Below are 23,840 nucleotides of genomic sequence, written 5' to 3' on the forward strand. Positions count from 1 at the left end.
GATTCGATACTCGACTTACCCATACTAGTTATAGGTATTTAGTTTATATATTTGATTGGTCCAACGAAATCGATCAATCACCTTTTAAGAGCATAATCAAACGGCTATTTATCGGCAATTATATATATTTTTTTACCTACATCATGTTGTTTCAATATGATGATTTGAAAGAAGTGTCGACAAGCAAAAAAAAAAAACACTCAACTTATGAATCAATTAAATTAAAAAGCTGTGTTTTTATTTCATCAAGGCGAACGTGGTACAATAGTTTCAAAGTTGGAAGCTCATGCATCATTTAAGAGCTTATGCCAAGTAAATGAGCAAAAGCGTACAATAAGGAAAGGATTTCAAAGCATAATGATATAAAATGGCTAGTAAATTTCGGGATGAGCGACGGCATAAGCCTCCATTGCCTTGTAGGTCTTCTCATAAACTTCTTTCTCCTTTTTAAGAAAATCTTCGGATGGCTTCTCATCACCTTTGCAAAGATATGTAATAGTTTGCTTGTTCACACATCCTCCATCAGCGGAAGGTACAATCTTAACATGACTTTTGATAGAGTCTAATATGCCCATCAAGTTGTCACCTTCGAAAAATGAGTAGCTATAGCTGTAGTTGCTTGCGTCGAGTGCATCTACCTTATACTTTGCGCTTGTGAATGGGACGCCTATTTAAAAATAATAAAACAATTAATTAGAATTTACTGTCAACATAATTTTGTACGAGTGACAATATGGAAAATGCTAAAATGAACAATTCATACCTTCACCAAATGTGAGGACCTTTACCGTTCCAACATCTCCATTTCCTTCAATTGTTTCAATTGACTTGAATACTTGAGGGTTTACCTTAGGTGCAATACTATCAAACTGACTGAAAACTTTGAAAACTTTATCGGCGGGATATTGAGAAGCAACCTCAATATCGATACCAACACATGTCATATAAATTTCAGGATGTGCAACAGCATAAGCCTCCATAGCCTTGTAGGTGCTTTCATAAGTTTCTTTCTCCTTCTTAAGAATCTCTTCAGATGGTTTTTCATCACCTTTGCAATTATAAGTAATAGTTTGCTTGTTCACACACCCTCCATCGGCGGCAGGTACAATCTTAACATGACTGGTGATGGAGTCTAATATGCCCATCAAGTTGTCTCCTTCGAAAAATGTGTAGCTATAGCTATAGTTGGTTGCATCGATAGCGTCTACCTTGTATTTTGCACTTGTGAATGGAACCCCTACATTAAGAAAAAAAAATTTTATTACGGAAAATGGCAGTTAAGGTTTCTCAACTTAGTAATTAAACATCAATGTCCAGGTTTGAACATGAGACTTTTAGATAGACAATTACTCTCACCTCCCCTTTGTAAGTTTGTATAATATTTCATATATTGCCAAATATGATTTGCAAATAAGTTCGATTTTCTTGCGTATACAAGTATATATATCATATACACTGTCAAATTAAGTAATTCATAAAAAGTTGAATAACGGACAAATGCATAAAAATAAAACAATTTATTTGTAAGGTAAGAGTGAAAGTTCATACCATCACCAAATGTGAGGACCTTAATTGTTCCAACATCTCCATTTCCTTCAACTGTTTCAATGGACTTGAAAATTTGAGGGTTTACCTTAGGTGCAATACTATCGAACTGACTGAAAACTTTGAAAACTTTATCGGCGGGATATTGAGAAGCAACTTCAATCTCAATAGTAATGGGTGCCATATTTGATTAGTTAATTTCAAAAAAGATAAATAATATATGTAAGAATGAAAGTTGCTTTTGTTGCAATGAAATGTACATAAACTTTGTGGTACTTATAGACCCGTAAGGTCAAGAAGAAAGCCCATGAATTTTGACCATTCGGACTTTTGCATAATTTCATCAATAATACTATCATCTACTCTTTTGGTTTCTCTGTCGAGTCACATGAGAATTTTGGTGACCTTAACATGGATATTATTAATAATAGAAAAATATTCTTCTTCTCATTATAATATATTTACCCGACATCACATGGGTAGGATAAATTGGGATTATTATCTAAATGATTTCTTTTCGAAAAATACTTCTAGAAAACCTCTATGGAATTGAACCATAATAAGATTTTTATAGTATATGTTAAGAAGATGCATGAATAGCCAATTGGGTTTCATTCGTTTATATCTGGTTAGTCCAAGCAGGGACCAGCTATACACACCGAAAGGGTGCAGTTGAATTCGTTGAACAAAATTTACTTCCATAATTCTAATGTATCTCAGTGTAAACTTAATTTGGGCGTGGTATAGCTTAGGGTATTACTCGTAATAAATTGGTATTTATTAAATTGCCAATGTAGTTGGTGGCCATTGAAAATATTTTTCACCATCAGATTTCAAGTCTCACTTCTCACATTTGTGAGAGTGAAATAATATGGATTTTTTGAGAGTTATTGACTCATGTTAGGTTTGCATTTGATTTAGGAGTCAGAGTAAGATATAATGCCATTGAAAAAAAAAAAAAGAAAAAAAGAAAAAAAGTTAGAATTAATGCTATTCAAAGTTATATTTGAACCCCTATTTTTACTCACAAGCCTTAATTATTTTTACTATAAACTCACTCACAAAACTTCCTGGCTTTTTTCCCACAAAGTCCAAGTAAAGCTACAATATTGTGTTATGGATCGTGATCCAATTAATCTTCAAGCTTGAACGTTCCTATTGTTCCACAAATTGGAAACCCAAATCAGAATGGTAGCATCAAATAGTGTGGCAGCAATAAGAACTCACAGCCCAGTTAATTAGACCGTTTGTTGATCCATCGGTGTATTCCTACACGTCCCACCATCGAGACAACGCTTAGGAGAGAGTATTAGTAGGCGATAATTAAGCAACCTGACATCAATTCTGTTTATAGTCTGAGCCTCTCTTAAAAGTCAACAACATTTTTAAAAACCAACCAATCGGAACCGGATGGCACATTTACTAACTAAGTCACTAACAAAAGATGGTTATGACCCTCATATCAGAATGATGCATCTTTTAACTCTAAGCAGTCTCCAACATTATAGAAGTGGAGTCCCACCAAGTCCGCTAATCTACAGACAAGAGCCGAATGAACAATAGAATCGGCATACATCACAATCAAATGATGCATACATCTAAGTTAGAAATGTTGCCTAATACTCCGTAGATAACAAGTTTGGCAACCTTTCTATCAAGTACTCTATGGTCTTAAAATTAAATGTTGCAATATCGTTAACAATCATGGTAACCACGTTCATAGGTTCTTATTCAAGAATGCATTCTAAGATTTCCCGCCCGATATCCCCAAATCAATATTAAAATCTAATAACTATGATTCTATGAGACTTCCCACAGATTATTAATAACGTGTCGTGTTAAGAGAATGTAATTAACTCTTTGATTAGCCAATGTCCAAGTGTGGTTTGTCATTTTGTCAAGTGTGCGCTTTAACTAGCTTTGCTTATATATATATAAGTAACTTCTTTTTTGCATAAAGAAAATATTTTGACACTTCTTTTCAAACGGTGAAATTAAAGTTATGGCAACCTATAAATAGGAGACAATGCTTCCACTAACTCAAGCAGGGTTTCTTATAAGTGGAAAACGGCAAGTCGACTAACACAAACAAATTTGTAATACCATTCTCCAAACTCTTTATTCATCTTAAACCCATTTCTTACCGACTCGACTACCACGTTAAGACCATGTATGTAATTAACTCTTTATTTTGGTTTGTAGGAATATTATATTGGGATTTACTTAACTCTTTTCATATGCCTGTTCTTTCCGAAGTTATATTTCCGTGGCATTGGTGATTTTAAGTGTAGGCTTGTAGCAATTGTTGAAAATGAGTGACCCATTTGTAAAAAAATGTTGTAAAAGTGCCACAATGACTCTCGACCAACTTTGTTGGTTTGTAAGTTAAAAATGGCAAATAAAAAAAAACCTACTAGGAACATGAGACTGTGAGGAGGGGGATTTTTGCCCCGACGCCGCCCTCCTCCGCCTCTTTTCCGCCCAACACCTCTTTTCCACCCAACACACGGGTCCAATGGGCAGCAAAGCTAAAAAAAAAAAACCCGGGCAGAAATTGATCGCCCAAAACCAATGAAAGTCCCAATAAAACTAGCCGTTAATTGTGTTGGTTCAACTTTTTTTTTTTTTTTTATTATATTTTTTTAACCCTTATAAATATAACACACATATTCCCCATTTTATACTCATATCTTCAATCTTTTCTCTCTATATTTTACAAATTCTTTCATTTTTCCTCTCTATAATCAAATGGCTTGTACTCGTTCGAAGAAATAAGTTTAAAACAAGCTTGGGTCGAGGTGTTAGGCGGCCCGTTGTGTGGTAACTATGAAAGGGAACGTACGTTTTGGTCGAGAGTGACCCGTCTCTATTCCTCACTTATGAAAATCAACCATCGACCTATCGAAATGTAGATGCGGTGGCCTCTAAATGGCACTGCATGCGGCAAACATTCAGGTATTGGATATGATGTTCACCTGTTTGACGAAGGTCACGACGGTGAACACGGTGCAATGGTCGAAAGAACTATGGTCGAGTACACAAAAGTATGTCGAATCAGTATTCATCACGTGGAGGAGTGGGAATTGGTACGAAGCAATCCAAAGTTTAAACAAATTTAATCGTTTAGTTGTAATTTAAAATTTAATCGTTTAGTTGTAATGTTTGGAATAATTGTTTAGTTGTGTTATGTAATGTTTGTAGTAAAATTATGTGATAAAAGTAAAAAAGAAAATAGAAAATTTGGGGGAGTCCCGAAGAAAAGTCTCACTCAAAAAAAAGAGGGGCATCTCTATGAGGAGCCCCCGTCACATAACAAAAGTCGCCCATTTGGGGAGCCCAAAAGTCCCTCTCACTTCTCATCTGAATATAACGTGAACCTTCTTTGTAGAACCTCTGTTATATGGGTTGACCCACTTATGTGTGTCACATTGGCGTGCACATTATAAAGGCATATATAGAACGACAGAACAGTACTCTCAGGTCTCAAAGCATCAATAATTGCAAAAGATTGACAAGAAGTCGTACGCTGAAGATTTACAAAATTAGTTTGTAGTTAGTTGCATGTTCTTTGTCGTATTGTTGGATTAAAAGTAGCTTATGACATAAAGGTCAAATTTTGTTAGCATTGGCATATGATGAAATGCAATTTGCTTTTTCGTTGAGGATTACAACTATATTATGAAACTGCCCTCCGGTATGTACCGATCTCTACTCTCTTTTTACTAGTCGCCGCATCATTAAATCAAAATTTTCTGATAAAGTATTGGCATAAAATCATTCTAGACTCTTTAATTCTTTTCGTTTTTTTTTTTCATTTTTTTTTATTTTAATATAGAGAGGGACAATCTATGTACTTTACTTTAGTCAATATATTTTTTATTTAGACTTTTCATTATCTAAAAACTTAGATAAACTCAAAATATTTATCTCCTTAATTCATTCAATTAAATATTTCTACTTAACAACCTATAATATCCTTAATAAAATTAATTACAATATACGTTCTTCAACTATCTAAATCTAAATTATCTTATAAAACATTTACTCCCTTTAAATTTCTCAAAAAAAAACTTGATAAACTCAAACTACCTCTCTTCTTTATTCATTCACCTAAATATCTCTACCTAATATACTTATAATACTCTTTATTAAATTATTTACGATATATAGCCTTCAACTATGAAAATAATTATACCGGCCTTTTTACATCAATTACTTTAAGTTATATTAGTAACCACACGGCAACCGCTCCAGTGGTTCCACCACCATTGCTACCGCCGTCACCAACACCCATCACCGCCACCAACTGTAGTCACCACACCGCCGTATCGCGTAAGCAGTTATCTATCTACTATGACAGAGTTTTATTTTATAAAGATCTAAAATGTCATTTTTTTATCATATACGCACGTAACATTACGTTTCTTTCTTTCTTTATTTCTTTCATAATAAAAAGTAAGTGGGTCCCACAAATTGAGGAATGAGATGGAAGTATGTGTAACGAGTAGATAAAAAGTAAAAAAAATATTGTGTACTAGCTCTTTGTGTTGTGGTACGACGAGCTACAATTGTGCAACAGGTGATTTGTAAATTGAAGGTCTTTAATTAGCAAACGATCCTGTGGATTTTATGAGTTCTGTTGCAATGCAGTTATGCGGATTCAAGTGTGGAAGAGAAGGCTATGATTTATTTAAAGACTAAGATAGAGCTATTAAAAGATAGAGTTATTAAAAGTGTCTCACTAAAATGGCCATAAGTTAAGCTACATGGCTCTTTTTTAGCATATGACCGATCGAAACAACCGTTATAATGGGAAACACGTTTTTACATATGCCTACAGCAGTTTGGGTAGGCCCCCAGCCCACAAACGCTGTTTTTTGTTAGTTAATAGCATTTTTAGATGTTTATTGTTTGTTTTTTTTTTCTTTAACTTTTGGCCCACTTATTTTTTTAAGCCCAGTTGAATTTTACATATTGGTTTATTTAACATGTATTTAACATTGTAAACCTAGGGAGATACGCTTTTATCAATACATGACATTTGTTTTCTCCTCCGAATGTGTGATTTTTGTGAAATCTACCTTAATTTTTGGTATTTGTTGCATCATCGAATATTAAAAAAATCGTTTGCATTGTGAATCAACATGTTCAACCATTTATCAAAGTTTCCATGTGCATTAGCAATACAAATCACTTAAAAATACACGCACATTGTGAATCAACATGTTCAACCATTTATCAAACTTTCCATGTGCATTAGCAATACAAATCACTTAAAAATACACGCACATTTGTTATAAGGGATAAGTATAACAAATTTTTGAATAATGTTTATAGTGTAAAATAATTAAAATTATGTTTATTGTATATAATTATCTTTAAATTATATGTATTGTATGTAAGAATGTATGCATGGCAACCATATATAACCGCCACTTGATATTTTTTTTATTGGCCAAATACATTTTCTTACATACAATACACATAATTTAAAAATAATTACATAGAATGAACACAACTTATATCTATATAACTAAGAGATGATATAAAAATGCTTATGTGACACCTTTTTTGAAATGACATGTAGGATTTATGCTTACTTGTCAAATTGTAACAATTTTTGCTTATTTTTGGTATTTTGAAATTTGATATAATAAACTTAATAATATAATAATAATAGATATCAATTATGTTTTTTTTTTTGCATATATGTATTTTTTATATATAATTTTTATTTTAACATCTTAAGATATATACTTGGTAACGATATAGTTAACTAGGCAAAGATTTGCATACAATTTTAATTTAATACTAATATATAATAATATTGATAATAGATAATATTCATTATGGTATATTTTTTACATATACGTTTTTTTATATATTTAATAGTTTGATAAATGTGTTAAGTTACGGCTACGTAATATTAAATTTCTTTCTCTATCTACAATCTTGAATAACAGACTTACGATTTAAAAAGGATTAATGGCAATGGTATATATTTTTTTCTATATTTTAATGTATCTTTGTAAAATATTAATGTTAAATTAGATATTTACCTTATCAATTTCACATGACTATTTTGATATCTGCTTTTATATTAGATTTAAATCTTTTATATCTCTTTTTTGGTTTTGTTTCTTTTTCTAGAATTTACTTTATGTTTCTTTCAAATTATATATACATAATACGAGTATATATCATTAAGAACGCTTTTAGGCTTACCGTAAAGTTTATGAGTAATTAATACAAACACTTTTTAAGTGTTGTATCCAAATATCTTTAATTATATTTACTTGGTTTTATATTAGATTTGAGTTATCCTTTGATAAAATAACACTCATAATTAATTAGTAATTATTTTATACTCAGGGTATACCGTCTATCGGACGCGTATAATCTAGTTAATTACATTACAGGATACTAATCCCTTGTTATAATGATCATCTTAATTGGCTATCATCTAACTTGGTATACTTGTAAGTAGGGATGAATTGATGAAATGGACTAGCTACAGCGGTAAAGGGAACAATCTATTAGCACTCAAGGAAGATAAAAGTGACCGGATACCAGGGTGCAAGATAAAAGTTTCTTCTCACGGCCTACAATATAAATTCATACAGTATATCCTTATATTATTTCAAAATCTTAGGGCTTAATAAGTGTCAATTCTCATCAGACTTCACGGGATATGGTCTGGGCTGATTTTTGGAGAAGGGTTATTTGGTACCTAAAGAGCATACTGGGTTAAGGGTTGTCCAACACTTTTATCATGAAAATCTAATCCATTGAATATTTTGGATAAACATTTTGTTCTTGAAGTTAATTTCTTAGCAAATTTCTATAATTTACTCCAAACTGTATCTATAGACAACCATACATAGAAAGTATATATATGCACACGATCCTACGTAAAGCAGACATATATATGCAGCATGCAAGACATGTTTATACGCATACTTGTTTGGAAAAAAAAAAAAAGCTTGATGGTTTTCTTGTCAACCTTTACTACTTAACAAGATTTAGGGAAATAAAAATATATATAGTTCTTATTCAAGTCATATATATGTTTACTTTAGAAGCATAATCAAAGGGATATAAATACGCAACTATAATTTGTTTTACCTACATCTCAAGTCGCTACAATATAATGATTTGAAACAAAGTGTCAACATTCAAGTCAAAAATGAAAACTCAACTCATGAATCAGAATATCAGATTAGAAAGTGCCGCACTTTAAGTGCGTCTTTATTAAATCAAGCGGAAAGTGACACCTGGTGGCAGTGCTGGCTCAAGCATTTTAGGGGCCTTAAACGAGATCGGTTTTGGGGCCTAGTTTCTTGACATACAAAGTAAAGTGAACGAAAAAAAAAAAATACAGCAACCTTCTAGGTTGTTGTCTAGTTGATGCTGCTGGGCTACTGTCCTACAGTCTTGCTGCTTGTACACCAATTTCCACAAAATGAGTCATAAATGAACTAAATTGATTATTTCATCTCAAGAAAAACAAATCAAAATTAGCTAAAAGGAAAGGGATAGATGTGGGCTCATTGACTAAACAAGTTGCAAGTCAAGTTAATATCCTTTTGGGCAATTAATAAAAACCCATGTCTTTCAATTTTTAAGAAGAATAGAAGATGAAGATTAAAGACTTCGAAAAAATGTACCCATTTTTTTAGGTGACTTATTTCTTTATTTATTTAGCCGGCCGCTTAATATTTTGATGTATATAAACATCACCTTATACAAGATTTGGGGGCCTTTGGGTTTTGGAGGCCCAAAGCATGTGCTTGACTATAAAATATATTTGGGCCGGCTCGTGGGCACTGGGCTATTACCCAATGGTGTCGTTTTAATATATTTACAATATAATGACTTGTAAAAAAGTGTCAACATGCAAGTCAAAAATGAAAACTCAACTCATGAATCAAATTAGAAATTGTGTCTTTATTAAATCAGGTGGAAACATATATAGTACGATAGTTAGTACAATAGTTTCCCTGATACATTTTCTAGAGCTCATCAGAAGCGAAAATGAGCATAAGCGCAATAGAGAAATGATTTCAAAGCAGCATAATGATATAGAGTGGTTAGTAAATTTCAGGATGAGCGGCGGCATAAGCCTCCATTGCCTTGTAAGTCTTCTCATAAACTTCTTTCTCTTTTTTAAGAAAATCATCTGATGGCTTCTCATCACTTCTGCAATGATAAGTAATAGTTTGCTTGTTAACACACCCTCCATCGGCAGAAGGTACAATCTTAACATGACTGGTGATCGAGTCTAATATGCCCATCAGGTTGTCACCTTCGAAAAATGTGTAGCTATAGCTATAGCTTGTTGCATCAATATTGTCTACCTTGTATTTTGCACTTGTGAATGGGACCCCTATATAGAGACAATAAAATGAACAAAAGTTACAAAACTAATCAGCATTTTTGAGATAGATTTCCTTTGGTTGATCTATGTGTCTAATCTGTCAACATAAATTGTAACAATATGAAAAATTCATCAAGTAAAAGTGAAAATTCATACCATCACCAAATTTAAGGACCTTTATTGTTCCAGCATCTCCATTTCCTTCAATTGTTTCAATGGACTTGAAAACTTGAGGGTTTACCTTAGGTGCAATACTATCGAACTGACTGAATACCTTGAAAACTTTGTCGGCGGGATATTGAGAAGCAACCTCAATATTGATAGCAATAGACGCCATAAAAGTTTCAGGATGCGCAACGGCATAAGCCTCCATAGCCTTGTAGGTGTTCTCATAAACTTCTTTCTCTTTCTTAAGAAAATCTTCGGATGGCTTCTCATCACCTTTGCAGACATATGTAATAGTTTGCTTGTTTACACATCCTCCGTCATCAGCAGAAGGTACAATCTTAACATGACTGGTGATGGAGTGTAATATGCCCATCAAGTTGTCACCTTCGAAAAATGAGTAGCTATAGGTGAAGTTGCTTGCATCTATAGCATCTACCTTATACTTTGCGCTCGTGAATGGAACGCCTATTTAGAAAGAAAAATAAATGACACGATTAGAACACACAAAAACAATTAGCTTCTGAGATAAATTTCCTTAGATATTCAAGTATTATTTAACTTGTCAACATAAATTGTAATGGAAAATGCAAAAATGAACAATTCATACCTTCACCAAATGTGAGGACCTTTATTGTTCCAACATCTCCATTACCTTCAATTGTTTCAATGGACTTGAAAACTTGAGGGTTTACCTTAGGTGCAATACTATCGAACTTACTGAAAACCTTAAAAACTTTATCGGCCGGATATTGAGAAGCAACTTCAATCTCGATAGAAAGGGATGCCATAAAAGTTTCGGGATGAGCAATGGCATAAGCTTCCATAGCCTTGTAGGTGTTCTCATAACCTTCTTTCTCCTTTTTAAGAAAATCTTCAGATGGCTTTTCATTACCTTTGCAATTATAAGTAATAGTTTGCTTGTTCACACACCCTCCATCGGCGGAAGGTACAATCTTAACATGACTGGTGATGGAGTGTAATATGCCCATCAAGTTGTCACCTTCGAAAAATGTGTAGCTATAGCTATAGTTGGTTGCATCGATAGCGTCTACCTTGTACTTTGCGCTTGTGAATGGGACGCCTATTTAGAGAAAATAATATATCATCAAAACTAACAAAAACAATTGTAATTTTTTCACGACAAATGTTAGTTGTTAGTCGATAGTTAATTAGTAATTAACCATAATGCCCAAATTTGAATGATCTCCAGAGAGGTAAAACCTCTCACCTTAATTATACCACTAAACCAAGAGATCATTGCCGAAATAATGTACTGTGCATCTAAGTTAAAATTTCTTTCGTCTATAAGTATATAATATATATAATGAGTCAAAATAATTCATAACAACTTGAATAATGGACAAATGCATGAAAATGAACGAATAATTTCTTACCTTCACCAAATGTGAGAACCTTTACTGTTCCAACATCTCCATTTCCTTCAATTGTTTCAATTGACTTGAATACTCGAGGGTTTACCTTAGGTGCAATACTATCAAACTTACTAAAAACCTTGAAAACTTTATCGGCCGGATATTCAGAAGCAACCTCAATCTCGATTGCAATGGACGCCATATATGATCAATTAATCTTAAAAATGTTATATGTAAGAATGAAAGTTGCTATTGTTGCTATGAAATGTACCTTAACTTTGTGGTATTTATAGAACCGTAAGGTCAAGAAGAAGGCCCATAAAATTTGACCACTTAATTTCACTTAGGAATAATTTCATGAATAATTTCTCTGTCGAATCACGTGAAGAGAAAGTTGGTAAATTTAACATGGATATTATTAATAACACTAACAATATTCTCCTCATACTAATATATATTTTACCCAACACCATATGGGGGGTTGATTATCGAAATGATTTCTTTTTGGATAATACTTCTAGAAAGCTTCTTTAAGGAACCATAATAAGATTTTTATATTGATTATAAGTTAAGAGGATAAAATCAGTAGTGTTATAATTAGATATACTTTAAGGAACCATTCATCTTTATGTCACCAACGTGAGAGGATATATATAACTTTTGTAAATCAGTAGTGTTATTAATTAGATACTTTAAGGAACCATTCATCTTTAAGTTACCAACATGAGGATATATATATAATTTTTGTAAATCAGTAGTGTTATAAAGATTTAGCAGGATATATATATAATGTTTGTAATATAGTGTGATTTTCATACAAATTCATATTTGAACCCCCTAATTATTAAAATTACAAACCCACTCACCATAAAATTTACCTTGGTTCCGCCCCTGACAGAATGGTAGCATTAGATTTTTTTTTGAAAATAAACTTTTATTCACATGACCCCGGCAAATCGACGGCGGTATATTTACAACATATTACACAATATTAAAATTACACCAATCATCCCACGTTATACTCCTATTCTTTGTACAATTCCTATACCACAAAAACCCGAACGACTTAATGTCTTGGAGAATTCCGGTCACATTGCGGTTGACCTTTGCAAATTTGATCTCGTTCCTTACTTTCCAGATACTCCAACAACTAATCATTATAATACCCTTTATCACTTTCCTTTCCTTTCTACCTTTCCCCTTAATTTCATGGTATTCCAACAAATCTTTAATCGAAAAAATGAAAAAAGGATGGGGACTTACACCAATCACTTATGTGGTGCCACACTCTTGCTGCTGTAATACACTCGCAAAACAGATGATTGACATCCTCACCCCTATCGCCACAGAATACACATTCAGGATTGTCAAAATAGCAGTTTCTGGCCTGAAGAGCTATCGAGGTGGGTAGCTGATCCATGGCAGCACGCCACATAAAAACATTACACTTCTTTGGTACCCATTTACACCAATCGAAAACGTATCTATTGTGACGGGGATAAGGACTGTGTGAGCCCAATTAATTAGACAACAACCATCGTTGTATCATATCGAGACAACATAAATTTAGGTTATAACTTCATAACTTGATATGTTTATATCTGAATAATATATATATGAACAAATTCGTTGACATATAAACAGATCATGTGACATGAAAAGAATTTTTCCCGAAGCATGACTGAAAAAGATTTATTGAATAAATCTTTTCTTTCAATAATGTCATCACCGGGGCATAGTGGTTTATGCATTTATCTCTATTTGTTTGTCACTTACCAGGAAACTATTTGCTAAGGACTTTTGCTCCTAGTGGACGTTGGATCAGATTGGTGTTCATAGTAGTGTAGTAAACGAATGATTTGAATGGTCGGGGGGGAAACAATAATGGGTATAACGCCATCTATAATTGTAAAATGAAAGATTTATTATGGGGAAAAAAAATTGTAAAAAGTTGACATCATTGATTTTGAAGACTTACTTGATGAATAGGTCCAATCTTTTGGCTAAAAGCTTTTTATATATATATAGATATAGGGCAGATATTGTGAGAACTAATAAAAGGTCGAGAACGGCAAGAACTGATCTAAATCATTAGATTATCTAAATCAATGGATAATAATACTTGATGGCATTTGTATAAATATGTGTAACTAGTTTGAACAAAAAAAACACACGGAAGGGTAGAGTTGAAATTATATAAAACATCGAAATCAATTAAAAAAGAAAAGGAACGCATTTGTTTTTCACCCTCAAAAAAAAATGTCAAAAAACTCTCACCTTCCAAATCCTATATATGAAGATTCGATACAAGCAAAATTAATAGAAAAATCAGCGAACGAAGATAAAATCAGTGGTGCATGTGTGTTCAACTAATAATCCGGGATCAATTGATAGTATAAATATTAGGTTTTACATATCATATGATGAAAAATAACAAAGGTAATTTTTAACCATAATTTTTTTGTTTTTTTTTTCTTTTTTATTGTGGAATAATTACATTCACGGTATATATGTGTTCGATTAAATATTATGTTCTTATTGTGTGCTTGTTTCTTTTATTGGTAGGAACATTCAGAAGGAGTGACAAGGTAAGGATGGGGAAATCGTTTAGCAAATACACTAATAAGAAAAAAACGGGTATTGATTTATTTGGTGATTCAGATGAAGGTACATCCAATACTACTATCCACGGATTTGTTAAAAGATTTTTTTTTTGTTGTACGTTGATTAGGTTACATGTTTCTGTAACTGATAACATTTGTTCCTGCGCATCTGTTTGTTGGGAGTGACACATGCCTTTTTTTGTGTTTTTTTCCCTAACAAATTAGTCGCATGTTTCTGTAAAGTATTACACATATGTTTCATATTTGTTCCTGTAAAGTGATACATATGTACCTGAGTATTTGTTTGTTGGGAGTGACACAGACTCATATTTGTTTCGTGAGTATTTGTTTGTAAGTAAAGTTGGTCACATGTGTTTGGTACGGCTATGGCGTCAAAAAGGTTAACGTGGTTTAAAGGTGAACCTCGTTAAACATGTGTGAGTAAACTTTGCTTGCAATGTCAGTTTCTTTGTGTTGTGTATGATAGGATAAATATGTGGTATGACTAGGACGTCAAATGGTTAACCTGGTTTGAATATGGTACAAATGTGTCATGTTTAGCACACGAAGTAAGGCCCTTATCAAGTGACCTCTATTGTTGAGCAACGTACGTTTTAGGTTCATCACGTATAAGTTCTAAATTTATCATGTAATGATACAAAACTGCGTTATATTGGGTTAGAGTAGCTTGCTTAAGTTGTGATTAAGAGAAATTAAGGTTCTTATTTAGATATATCATACTGGTTATATTGGATTAAACACATATAATAGCTTAATACTTATGTGCGACTTGACACATATTCTATCCATGTACACCTGTGATTGAAAAATTCGTATTATGTTGTGTCTTCTATGTGTGTTGTGTAGTGTAATAAGCATATGTGTTCTGGCTAATGCGTTTATAATGTTCGTGTCCACATGTGTGGGTCTGTGTACACATTTGTATGTGAATTGGGTCACATGTGTTTATGTGGTTCACATGTGTCGTAGCTGTTTACGTATGTGTGTTTTGTTTTAAACTAAACATATGTGTTCATGTGGTAAAAATGAGGTATGAGGTTCGGATTTAATAACGTGTGTTTTGGGATGTACTAAAACGTATGTGTGTACCACATTGTCAAATATATTACATAAATATGTTATGGCTTTGTTTCCCTTTGATGATTTGGTAAATGCATATGACACATATTACTATTGTTTTTAGTAATTTGTTATATGGAGTACCCGTGTGAAAATAACGTTGGTACTGTAACGATGTGAACAAGTTTAAGAAAAATATTGTTCAGTAAATTCAACAAAATATCAAAAAAAAAAAAGCCAAATGAGGTGAACGGCTTAAACCCCGTCTAAATTTTTCAATGTACTTAGACCTCTTAAGTTGTTTTCATGTTTCCAAATGCAGCATACCTTTCTCGATTGATGACCTCTTTACTTTCTTTCAAGTAAAAGATTTTGCAGATATGAAACCTGCTGTAGAACTTGTCAAAGAATCCAACCTTTTGATTTTGCCATATGATGCTAGGATTTGATCACCTGTGTTTTAGAAGCTGATATACTTTGACGCACAGACAGAAGAGATAAGCAACTCTAGCCTGGAACACAAACACGTTGAAGCACAGACAGAGGGCTGAAGTTAAAACTGGTAGATTTGATTTAGTTGAAATGTAGGTACATTACGAGGCCGAACCTGATGGCGTTGACGTTTTTCATTCACAAGTTATGAGTCACAGGTCCAACAAAATGAGTTTGATGGGAATGGGTCAACTTGATTAAGTTTATTTAGTAATATGGTTTATACACATGTTAAATAAAAGAGGTGGAAGTTGGAACAAGTCATGCTACTTTGTTATCTAGAGGGTTTTAATCTCCCGTGTTCCAGATTCTAAGTTGTATTATGTACCCCTTTCATTTAATTAAAGGGATAAGTACCTAGGAATGTAATGAACTATGCACAAATGTTTATGTTGTGTAATGAACTATATAAATGTTTATTGTATGTAATGAACTTTCAAATCTAGGTTATTGGATGTATTCGACCAATCAAAAGCGTACAAGTGGCAGCTTAGATAGTTGCCACATATACCCGGATACATTCAATAACCGAGATTTGAAAGTTCATTACATACAATAAACATATATGTAGTTCATTACATAACATAAATATTCGTGCATAGTTTATTACATTACCAAGTACTTATCCCTTAATTTTACTAAAGTAAGCTTTCAATCCAACTTTTTAGTTTCGTATATACTCTATATATAAGTTTACATTTATGTGTTCAGTGTATATTTATGGCCTGTGAAACCAACACAAAGTAGTGATGTAGAATATTCCTATAAACCAGATGGAAGCCAAAAATCCACTTTTCCTATGATGTATCATCTGGTTCATGTAAATGGTGTAATAAAAGGAGTATTATTATTGAAATGGTATAATAAATAGAGTATAAAAATATTATAACCGTTATTCCATTAATGCAGGAGTGATTCATGAGGGATAACCATTTTTAATTGATAATTAAGTATATTGTATTTAGTAAATTACATTACCAACCCTCTTGATTTTAATAACATTTTAGTTCTCACCGTTCTCGATAAATTATTAGTTCTCATTTTATCTTTTAGCTATATATATATATGGGAAAGTGAGTATGGGTTGTTCCCCATCTAAACTTCGATGGGGAACCCTTCACATTTGGTTTTTATAATCATGAAAATCATGGAGGGTCATGTATTTGTTTTAAATTCAAACAAATAATAAAATATTTGTATGTGAAGGGTTCCCCATAGAACAACCTCATACTCACTTTAGCAATTTAATTAAAAATAAAAAGCTTTAAAAACCTTTTCCATTGAAGTGATAATTTTTAATAGTTTAAAGTTATTGAACAAAATAAAGACGTGAAAAATAAATATAGATATTGAACAAATGCCAAATCATAATATGCCACGTCATTAAAAAGAAAACAAATTACACGTCATCAGCTGTTATTTATATGAATAGATTACAGGTCAGTAAACTTCATCCGTTGCTATCTATGTGAATGAATAAAATGATGATTTTAAAAATATAAAAATATTGCTAATTGCGTGAATTATTTCAAGTTGGTTATCCCATTATATAAAGCTAAATGATTTTTTTTTTTTTTTGTCAATTTAAAACCCATTGCTTTTTTTGGTACTTAAGTGCTGAATATATTAAATGATTGAATATGTCTCTATATTATATAAAATATATTTTGTTGACTGTCACTTTGTATATTAAGTTATAAAAAACATGAAATTTGACTTAATTATTATTGGAATTATTAAGTAAAAAGTAAATGAAGCCTTAGATAGACATGTTAAAGCACGTGCTTTAATATAACTTGCTTTTTTTCTTTACGCAGCTGTCATTTTGGTACATAACTGCCATCTGTTTATTCTACCAACTTTATCTGCAACATCCCTATACTTTGCATTACGTAACTCTGGATGTTCATATATATGTAGCCATCTGTGGCATTAGGTACCATATTAAACATCTCACTCGATTTTACATCCTAAGTGGTCAAAATTCTTTAGAAATCTTAGGTATCGAGTTGGGATGTCTTACACTATGCTATGGCTTCAACATTACATCGGAAATCAACGATTGATAAATTATCAAGAAAAATACTACCCTATCAGGTGTCCTTCCTAAAAGATGATCATCCACATCCGACAAGTACTACCCTATCAGTGTCCTTCCTAAAAGATGATCATCCACATCTATGACATAATAACGTAATAATGTGCGACACCGAAGTAAATTAAGCCTTAAACTTACATTCAAACTCTACATTTGAGGATATCCGTGCACGTATTTGGACTCGGACAGAAACCAGAAATACAAATTCCAAACTAGTACCTAAAAACAGTTCCTCTTTACCTACATATATGTATGTTTATACATATGGCTATGGGCCGTGGACAAGTCTATAATAAGAGCCAGATTGTCGACTCAGTGGACTAGAGGGCGAGGTGCCCGTGGACGAACTGGGGTCTTTGAAGGGCTCACCCTGCACGAATACAGAAGATAAATATTTCAACAAGCCAAGAGAAACCAAGGTCTAAGCTTAAAAACAGCAGCAAACAGTACCTTATAGGCAATGACCCCAAAACTGCACCGCTACAGTTCAGAGCTGCAATTGCACTCTCAGCCTGTAAGATCCAAAACCATAATTACAACGTTTCTATTTATTTTAGGCCAAATAATAACTAAATTATCATAACTGCTGCACACTCTGAAAAACATAAAATCTGGGCCCAACACTTCTTTATCTAGCAGATATCATATCGTGAATTGCGCAAACACCAACAGTGGTTATCCCACGAGTAGTAACTCCGTTCCATAAATATACAACATGAAAGACAATTTGACTCGAATATCGTTTCCATAAGCACAAACTCTTACTTGAACAGTTACGCCACCTGCTCTATTTATCACATGATCTAGTCATTATATTTCCTTTCTAGACTACCTCTAAATGTCAAAAAGCTGAAACAGACTATATTCCTTCAGCAGCAGTTTGGCCTTTTTCTGATACTACATCTGCCTCCCTGGCGTACCCAACCTTTGTGATGTAGTGGTATGCCGGAACTCTTTCTCCTAAGGTGCGGAGAGAACTGTGTCCTCATCTACTAGTTGACTGCACACTTCCTTATGTTTGACTATCGCATTTCAAATGAAACCCCCTTGTAAAGATCTTACATTCAAAACTTCATAAACCAAAAAGGAGGAAGAAAGCAAGTGTGTTTTTATGAAAAAAGCATATGAGGAATAATGATCTGACAAAACATTTTAGAAACCGAAAATACGCTTGGCATATTGATCAAATGGCATTCATTAATGTTATTGTCCTTTCTAAAGCAAAGAAAACATTGTCTAGCTACTCCCACCAATCACCCATTTAGATAGGCAAGTATAAGAGCTCCAACTTATGATCTTCTCCTAAGTGAACCATTGTTGCCCACATGTCTTCTAACAAAAGCATGTTAAAAGAATAGGTTCATTAACAGAAGAACCACCGCAATCTGATAGCATACCAGCAACCAGAAATTACATCAAGAAGCATCAACCAAGACTAGTTGCAGTAGGCTGTTGGCTAAAATTGTAAATATTATGTTACCTTAGGCTCTATAGCATCCTTTGATACACAACCAATCTACCATCAAAGGCTAAAACATTATATTGCCATGATAGTCCCAAGTAATTGCACATGTCTTCTTACTTCACAACTAGGTCTAGACTATTCTGAAACATTGTAGTACCTTTGCTACATGAAAGATTCTTATCAGATATATTTGTGCATGAAAGGTGGTAGCACCATTGCTCCATAAAGGATTCGGTTATGAAGTCAAGATCAGTAGTATTGAGGATCTACATGGCATGATGTAGATCATGCACCCACATTCAGTGAGTAGTCTCAACTCTCGCTAGAGCCAACCTAAGAAAGGTCTCCTGCAAGTTGAAGTCAGGCAAGGAGCCAAGGACTATCTCACAATTCTTGTAAAGCTAGCATGAGTGAAAATATTAGCTAAATGCTTCATAGACAACTCAAGAGGCACCTCAAGTATTATTACTGGCTCTATATTTCAACAGAATAGTATTCAAGGCAATCATGCAATCTACTAATTAGATCTTTTTGGGCTATCGTATATAGTTAAGGTCTAAGCATAGGTTCGCCTATCCCCTTGAAATGAGAAAACTGCCAATAGCAACTAACCAGTCTTTATGTTCTTAAAGGCATCATAGACTCCAGCTGGTGCCAATATAAAGCATGTGAACTTATGTCCACATAACCTAGAAGACCAGGAATAACGATTCACATTCCATGATAAGAATCATCCACAAATGGTATCGAACTATGTCCAGGCATAAAAGGCTAAAACCACAACTGTTGAGTTAGCAAACTTTATCAAGAATGAGTCATGATATACATGATAATAACGCCTAGTGGGTACATGTTCATGAATAAGACTTCACTCTTGGGTTTGTTGTAACTAAACATTTTCATGGCTGTAAAGTAAATTGGGGAGCTCGGACTTTGACCACTTCAAAAGAATCCCAAATTCCACTCCTCTCAATTGAAACAAACTATATCCACCAGCAATGCAAACTAAAGCATTTTTTTATAATAACTTATGAATAAAATTAATCACTACGTAACAAAGAAACTCTCTAGGATAGACCATTGTTTCTAATGTCCAATAAACTTATCAACGATTTCAAACTTTCTTTGGAACAAGAGCTTTTCCCTATCACTCTAAGCATGGATTTCCATGACTTGGGCATCACTTGCATGAAGGTTCCAATGAATGTCCCTGTAAAACCTTCACCGTTGCAATTTCCCCTAAGGTCCATGTTCTCCTTGGCAGCTTTTTTATAAGTCAGATCAAGTGTGTGGTAAAGATTATTATTTCAGGATATTCGAAGAGAATAAAAGAAATTGATCTACTTCTCTTTGTATATGACGAGTCAAAAATGATATAAACTGTTGAAGAAATAAAGAAGACAAATTAGCAAAAAAAAAAAACAGGATATAACTTATCCAGGTATGCTAGGATTTCTTTTTTCTATATCATACACTTGCCAGTCAACCTATGATGCACACATAATTTTTAAAGCTCCCATTAAAAACAGCTACGAACTCAAAACCAAATTTGTTTCAGCAGTCACCATCCAAATTATGCCCATCTTCAAGGGTACCCTCCAAGATTAAAGCATATCTTCTTACCAATTCTATCATGTATCTTTGGTTTTATATATTGGGTATAACCAATGAACCCATTATGATATATTTCTTGGCTTCATTATATGCAGATATAATTATACCATATAGTTCTTAGCATCAATATATTTCTAAGTTTTAGTATACGCAAATAATAAATTATATATTATAAATCAAAGTTGTTCTATCTACCATCCGAAACATTACGAGGTAGAACCTATGTCAATATGTCACTTGTATAAGGAGAGCATAATTAATAGATGTGGTAGAACGAGCGGGTTGGGTAAAGGATCAAAACAAGCAGTAGTCATTCCAACGAGTGCATCGAATCAGGTTAGTCCGCAACTTCTAGACTGGTCGTCAACCAATTCATGACCTGCTTGACACACTCCATATTAATAAAAGTGACGACGTCACCCCATTCAATCTGTTCCCTAGTTTGCAGTTTCCAAATCAACCCGAAAATGTTAGAACCTTCCCCCAGACTCATCCCTAATCCCCTAATATAGATCGGGTTGAGATGGCTGGTACTAAATATCAGTTGTAACAAAGGCCATGCCCAGATTTTCCACTAGCCATGCCATGAAGATAGCAAGGGTTTCGAACAAGTGATCAAGAAGCGGAGAGGTGTTATTTTTCAATTTTTTTCAGTCATGACAGTTAAGAGACTAACAAATAAAGACACAAATCACCCTTAATGACTATGGGCTATCCGCAAAGCAGGTGACGCCATGGGATCAGTCAGCTCACAAAGTGGGTCGGATAATTAGGTTAACTAAAACACAAAATACCTATTTTTATAATCAAAGCAACAAAATCAGGTGAGAAGCTAGAAACTTACCATCACAAACTCCACAAAAGCAATACGAGTTGAATGATGATAATCTCCTAGCAGCCTTAAGCGGTAGACCTATAATATTAGAGATTCCATATTGTAAAGTTAACAAATAATACAACCACCAACCACTTTTTTGTATTTCATAAGTGAAAAATCACATACCTCGCCACAAAGTGATTCAAAGAAAAGTTTAACATCTGCTTGAGTAACCTGCTTTATATAGAATACATCACATAAACGTTCTCATGCTAGCATTTATCAATAGCATACACAACATAACAGAAAGTTTCCAACCACCTTTTTGTCGATGTTAGTACAATAGATGGTTCTTGCACACATTTCCCTTTCATCTTCAGACTAAAATCCGATATTCACATCATGTCCATATCAGCAAAACTGCATATCTATAATTTATTTTAGCTACACAAGTCAAGAAAGAACCTTACCTGGGGCAAAAATGTAGGATTTACAGGTGCAATTGCAGTTTTTGAAGGTAGCACCCTCACGGGATAATATCCAAGCATAGTGCCACCAAGACTCAATGCGTTCCTTGCACCTTCTGCAATCAGAGTATAGGAAATGAGATGTAAGTCACTAGATAAATTAACAAAAGTATTACTGATAGTTTATAAACTTATATTGGCATACCCTCATCTGTGAACTCTATAAAGGCAAATCGAAGAACGGAATTAGGGTCACCACATACACGGCAATCCACAACCTATTGAGTTGGAATAAAAGATAAGTTGCCGCACATTTAATAACAGAATCTTTTTTCCCTACCTAAGAGCATCAAAGGCATAACATTATAGTTTTAAATTATATATATATATATACCTGTCCACAATTGATAAAGAGGGCAGCAAGTTGTTCTTCAGTTACCTAAATCAGAACAAACCCGAAAGCATTAACTAAAAGTTTAAAACTTTGTTTAGCAAACTCTAACCAACAAGAAATAATCTATAGTTCTTTACCTGGTGATCAATATCTGACACATAAACCGTCCTCTTAATGACATCATCTCGTTGTGCCATACTAGTTCGGCTATTCATCCTACGCTTCCCATGACTAAAGTTACTCTTCTTCTAGCCATAATTATCAAAATCAGCACCACAAACAACAATAAAACAAATAAAAATTAAAAAATGCAATTATTTCTCTAGCAAATACACAAAAAAGCAATCTATTTGAAACTTTCCCCAGTAAACCTATCTATTTACCACCAAACAAACACAATACATTATACATCAGAAAGTTATCATAGAAAAGGATGATGGTAACGAGTATACCCGTCTAGCAGGAGTACCATTGGAATTCGCATTGGCAAACATCGCGTTATTAGTTTGCATCAAGAAATTGTTGATAGCAGCATAACCATAATGAGCAACAGGGGATGGTGGCACTAAAAAAGGCCTACTATAACTATAACTATTATTATTTATATACGAAGGGGGCACGAATTCAGCAGCCATTGGATTCAAATTCGACAACATTTCGGCTAAATCCCTCATTTCTTTTTTAAAACCCTGTTCCTCATGATCATTACCATATCCATTTTCATTTGATACACTATTTCCATTTTCATATACCAAATTATCATTACCATTACCATTTTCATGTCCATTTTCTTTACAAGTTATCTTCTTTTGTTGATCAGAGTGATCAACAACCTCGTTTTCGACCGAACCACCATTTTCGACAACAGCCATGATGATGGTCTCAATCCAATTTCACTCACTTACACTAAGAATCAACAAAAGGGGTTCCTTAATTCTGCAAGATTTCAAAAGGGGTTTCCTTTTTTCAGTCAAAAATTCAAGAAAATTTAATTCAAGATCACAAAAAATATATATATATGAGAATATGTATATATTTACCTGATTAATTATTTGATCAAATTCCGCTCAAAGATTGTTGGTTGAGAGATTACAGAAAAGTGGTCAAAAAAAGATCATATCTTTTTATTGATTATATAAAATAATAATCTATATATATATGATAGATATAGAATTTGGTTTAAGGTGGAAGGAGAGAAAGAGGTGAGGAATTCATCAACAAGAATGTTCTAGAGGGAGAGAGAGAGTGTATATGTGTGTGTGAGAGTGAGTGAGAGGTGAGGAGAGAAGTGTCTTCTTCGGATCGTCCGTTTAAAGCACACCACTTTTTGAAGAATGGACCCTCCTC

General features: G+C 33.4%; 3 protein-coding genes across 4 annotated transcripts; all 3 read right to left on the reverse strand.

Moving 5' to 3' along the window:
• Positions 1–216: 216 nt before the first annotated feature.
• Positions 217–1,784, reverse strand: LOC122604170. The gene is made up of 3 exons (XM_043777070.1): positions 1,549–1,784; positions 764–1,237; positions 217–667 (listed from the first exon to the last, which is right to left on the reverse strand). The coding sequence occupies exons 1-3, from the start codon at positions 1,727–1,729 to the stop codon at positions 372–374; spliced, it is 951 nt and encodes a 316-aa protein (XP_043633005.1). The 5' UTR covers positions 1,730–1,784; the 3' UTR covers positions 217–371.
• Positions 1,785–9,468: 7,684 nt separating this feature from the next.
• LOC122585268 (MLP-like protein 34) lies at positions 9,469–11,665 on the reverse strand. The gene is made up of 4 exons (XM_043757387.1): positions 11,485–11,665; positions 10,698–11,171; positions 10,079–10,555; positions 9,469–9,931 (listed from the first exon to the last, which is right to left on the reverse strand). The coding sequence occupies exons 1-4, from the start codon at positions 11,663–11,665 to the stop codon at positions 9,636–9,638; spliced, it is 1,428 nt and encodes a 475-aa protein (XP_043613322.1). The 3' UTR covers positions 9,469–9,635.
• Positions 11,666–17,681: 6,016 nt separating this feature from the next.
• Positions 17,682–23,840, reverse strand: LOC122578811 (polyadenylate-binding protein-interacting protein 12-like). 2 transcript variants are annotated; one of them, XM_043750866.1, is made up of 11 exons: positions 23,534–23,840; positions 22,946–23,429; positions 22,631–22,738; positions 22,494–22,538; positions 22,305–22,377; positions 22,103–22,215; positions 21,954–22,013; positions 21,819–21,866; positions 21,660–21,728; positions 18,187–18,248; positions 17,682–18,106 (listed from the first exon to the last, which is right to left on the reverse strand). In XM_043750866.1, the coding sequence occupies exons 2-11, from the start codon at positions 23,363–23,365 to the stop codon at positions 18,049–18,051; spliced, it is 1,056 nt and encodes a 351-aa protein (XP_043606801.1). In that variant the 5' UTR covers positions 23,366–23,429; positions 23,534–23,840; the 3' UTR covers positions 17,682–18,048. The 2 variants fall into 2 exon arrangements, with proteins under 2 accessions (XP_043606801.1, XP_043606794.1); XM_043750859.1 differs by having other exon boundaries at positions 22,631–22,741.

This window comes from Erigeron canadensis, chromosome 1, assembly GCF_010389155.1.
Source record: "Erigeron canadensis isolate Cc75 chromosome 1, C_canadensis_v1, whole genome shotgun sequence".
In the NCBI taxonomy this organism is placed as follows: Eukaryota; Viridiplantae; Streptophyta; class Magnoliopsida; order Asterales; family Asteraceae; genus Erigeron; species Erigeron canadensis.

What these genes read in the sequence shown, in the direction of transcription:
- LOC122585268 (XM_043757387.1), bottom strand. Translation starts at nt 11,665, where the DNA reads ATGGCGTCCATTGCAATCGAGATTGAGGTTGCTTCTGAATATCCGGCC. An exon ending in GGTCCTCACATTTGGTGAAG is followed by an intron (nt 10,556 to 10,697) that starts GTATGAATTGTT and finishes CTTTCTAAATAG; the next exon opens with GCGTTCCATTCACGAGCGCA. An exon ending in GGTCCTTAAATTTGGTGATG is followed by an intron (nt 9,932 to 10,078) that starts GTATGAATTTTC and finishes GTCTCTATATAG; the next exon opens with GGGTCCCATTCACAAGTGCA.
- LOC122578811 (XM_043750859.1), bottom strand. Translation starts at nt 23,365, where the DNA reads ATGGCTGTTGTCGAAAATGGTGGTTCGGTCGAAAACGAGGTTGTTGAT. An exon ending in TATAGAGTTCACAGATGAGG is followed by an intron (nt 22,216 to 22,304) that starts GTATGCCAATAT and finishes CTCTGATTGCAG; the next exon opens with AAGGTGCAAGGAACGCATTG. An exon ending in TTGAATCACTTTGTGGCGAG is followed by an intron (nt 21,729 to 21,818) that starts GTATGTGATTTT and finishes CTAATATTATAG; the next exon opens with GTCTACCGCTTAAGGCTGCT.
- LOC122604170 (XM_043777070.1), bottom strand. Translation starts at nt 1,729, where the DNA reads ATGGCACCCATTACTATTGAGATTGAAGTTGCTTCTCAATATCCCGCC. An exon ending in GGTCCTCACATTTGGTGATG is followed by an intron (nt 1,238 to 1,548) that starts GTATGAACTTTC and finishes TTCTTAATGTAG; the next exon opens with GGGTTCCATTCACAAGTGCA. An exon ending in GGTCCTCACATTTGGTGAAG is followed by an intron (nt 668 to 763) that starts GTATGAATTGTT and finishes ATTTTTAAATAG; the next exon opens with GCGTCCCATTCACAAGCGCA.